This window comes from Ixodes scapularis, unplaced genomic scaffold (assembly GCF_016920785.2).
Source record: "Ixodes scapularis isolate PalLabHiFi unplaced genomic scaffold, ASM1692078v2 PGA_scaffold13__105_contigs__length_92229423, whole genome shotgun sequence".
Lineage (NCBI taxonomy): Eukaryota > Metazoa > Arthropoda > Arachnida > Ixodida > Ixodidae > Ixodes > Ixodes scapularis.
The window spans coordinates 34,983,521-34,985,028 of record NW_024609839.1 but is presented as its reverse complement, the minus strand read 5'-3'; the positions used below and the strand labels follow the sequence as shown (position 1 = coordinate 34,985,028).

The 1,508-nt window shown below is 47.9% G+C and overlaps 1 protein-coding gene across 1 annotated transcript; it reads right to left on the bottom strand.

Moving 5' to 3' along the window:
* Nucleotides 1-329: 329 nt before the first annotated feature.
* Nucleotides 330-993, bottom strand: LOC120849838 (CD2 antigen cytoplasmic tail-binding protein 2-like). The gene has a single exon (XM_040222096.3). It carries the CDS (start codon nucleotides 945-947, stop codon nucleotides 651-653), a length of 297 nt encoding a protein of 98 aa, XP_040078030.1. The 5' UTR covers nucleotides 948-993; the 3' UTR covers nucleotides 330-650.
* Between the last annotated feature and the right edge of the window lie 515 nt (nucleotides 994-1,508).

Here is a 1,508-nt window from a genome sequence, read left to right as displayed (position 1 = left end):
ACTGAACAAGAACTCTGGTCAGCATGTGCACTTATTTTCAGCTAACACTTAAAAACACGTTCATTGGTAATCTTCAAGGTTAAGATATAGAATTCCTTTCATGGCTAATAAAATTTAACAAGATAGTTTTACAACACATTCTGAAGCCATCTTATTTTTTTGTCTTAAGTAATCATATAAAGTTCCTTTAAGGTTAAGCCATTGGCATTTTGAAGCCAAGTAGCAGGTGGTATAACAAGGGAAGCATCTGCCAATGTTCCTCCTAAGCCATCTCCCTCCCATACCTATATCCTATTTACCATTAGACTATGCTGTCATTCCTGTAATAATGCCCAACATCATGGTATAATGCCTCTTTCCACCTTAGCATTAGCTACGGTGAATGTCACAAGCATATGTTACCTTTTTCATGGAATGGCCTGTGTCCCCGTTCTAAGACAACAATTGAGGATAAAGACCCGATAGAAACAGACACAAATGGCACACCACATGACAAGTGCCACTGAATTTAGCTATAACTTGCAGCTTTCAACGTAACCAACAACAACGCTACAAGAGGCCAGGGGTACTTAGCCCACGAGAAAAACAGAAATTAAAATTCGTTCCCAGACAGAGAACTGGCAGGAGCTGTCTTCTCGCAAACGAACACATCAGACGTAAAGGTCGAAGTCGATGCGTCTGGAGCTATAGAAACGCGCATCCCGTTCGTGCGCCTTGCGCACCCACACGCCATCCTGGAAGTAGCCTTCCTGCACCCACTGCAGCATCTGGGACGAAGTGTGCAGGCCGTAGATCGGAGCGTCCTCAGCATCTTCCCACTTGAACTCCCACATCAGCTCGTCCTCTCCCTCAGCCGTTGCGGCACCGGTGCTGGTGGACTCCTTTTTCTCCTCCTTGGCCGAGGAGGGCTCCTGCACCTTGGCGGGGTCCACCTCCTCCGCGAACATGTCGAAGGAGGGAGACTCTGCGGCGGCAGGGGCCGCCCCCCGCACCTCCACCAAAATGTCACGGGTGGTGACCAGAATAACAATAAATAAACAGGAAGAACTAAACGTTTAATGTGGCGAACTTGTGCCAAAACAAAAAGAAAATAGAAAATAATAACAAAGCGTCGCGAGCGTCGAGGTCGGCGAGACAGCAGAGTCGAGCGCTGGGGCGAAACTGACTCGACAAGGTCGCGGGCGGCCTCCTATCTAGAGTGAGTCACTATCTCGAAGATTCGGCGGAGAAGGTTCGAGCGTAGCGCGCTCGGGGCGAGAATGAACAAGCACTTTCTAGAACAACAAAAACAAGGATGAACGATAGTTATGTCCGCAGCAAGAATGAACGAGAACTTTCTACAAGTCCGTGACCCTGCGCGCGGCATTATCCCCCCCTTTAAAAAGTGCATCGTCCCGATGCAGCACAAAACGAAGAACAACAAACAAAAACAAATCCAAAACAAAAAGGCAGCAGAATCGCCAGTCGCAGTTCACAGTTCACCCGTCGACGAGAGTGGAAAGTTCTAT

Coding starts and splice junctions, on each gene's coding strand:
- LOC120849838 (XM_040222096.3), bottom strand. CDS start 947: ATGTTCGCGGAGGAGGTGGACCCCGCCAAGGTGCAGGAGCCCTCCTCG.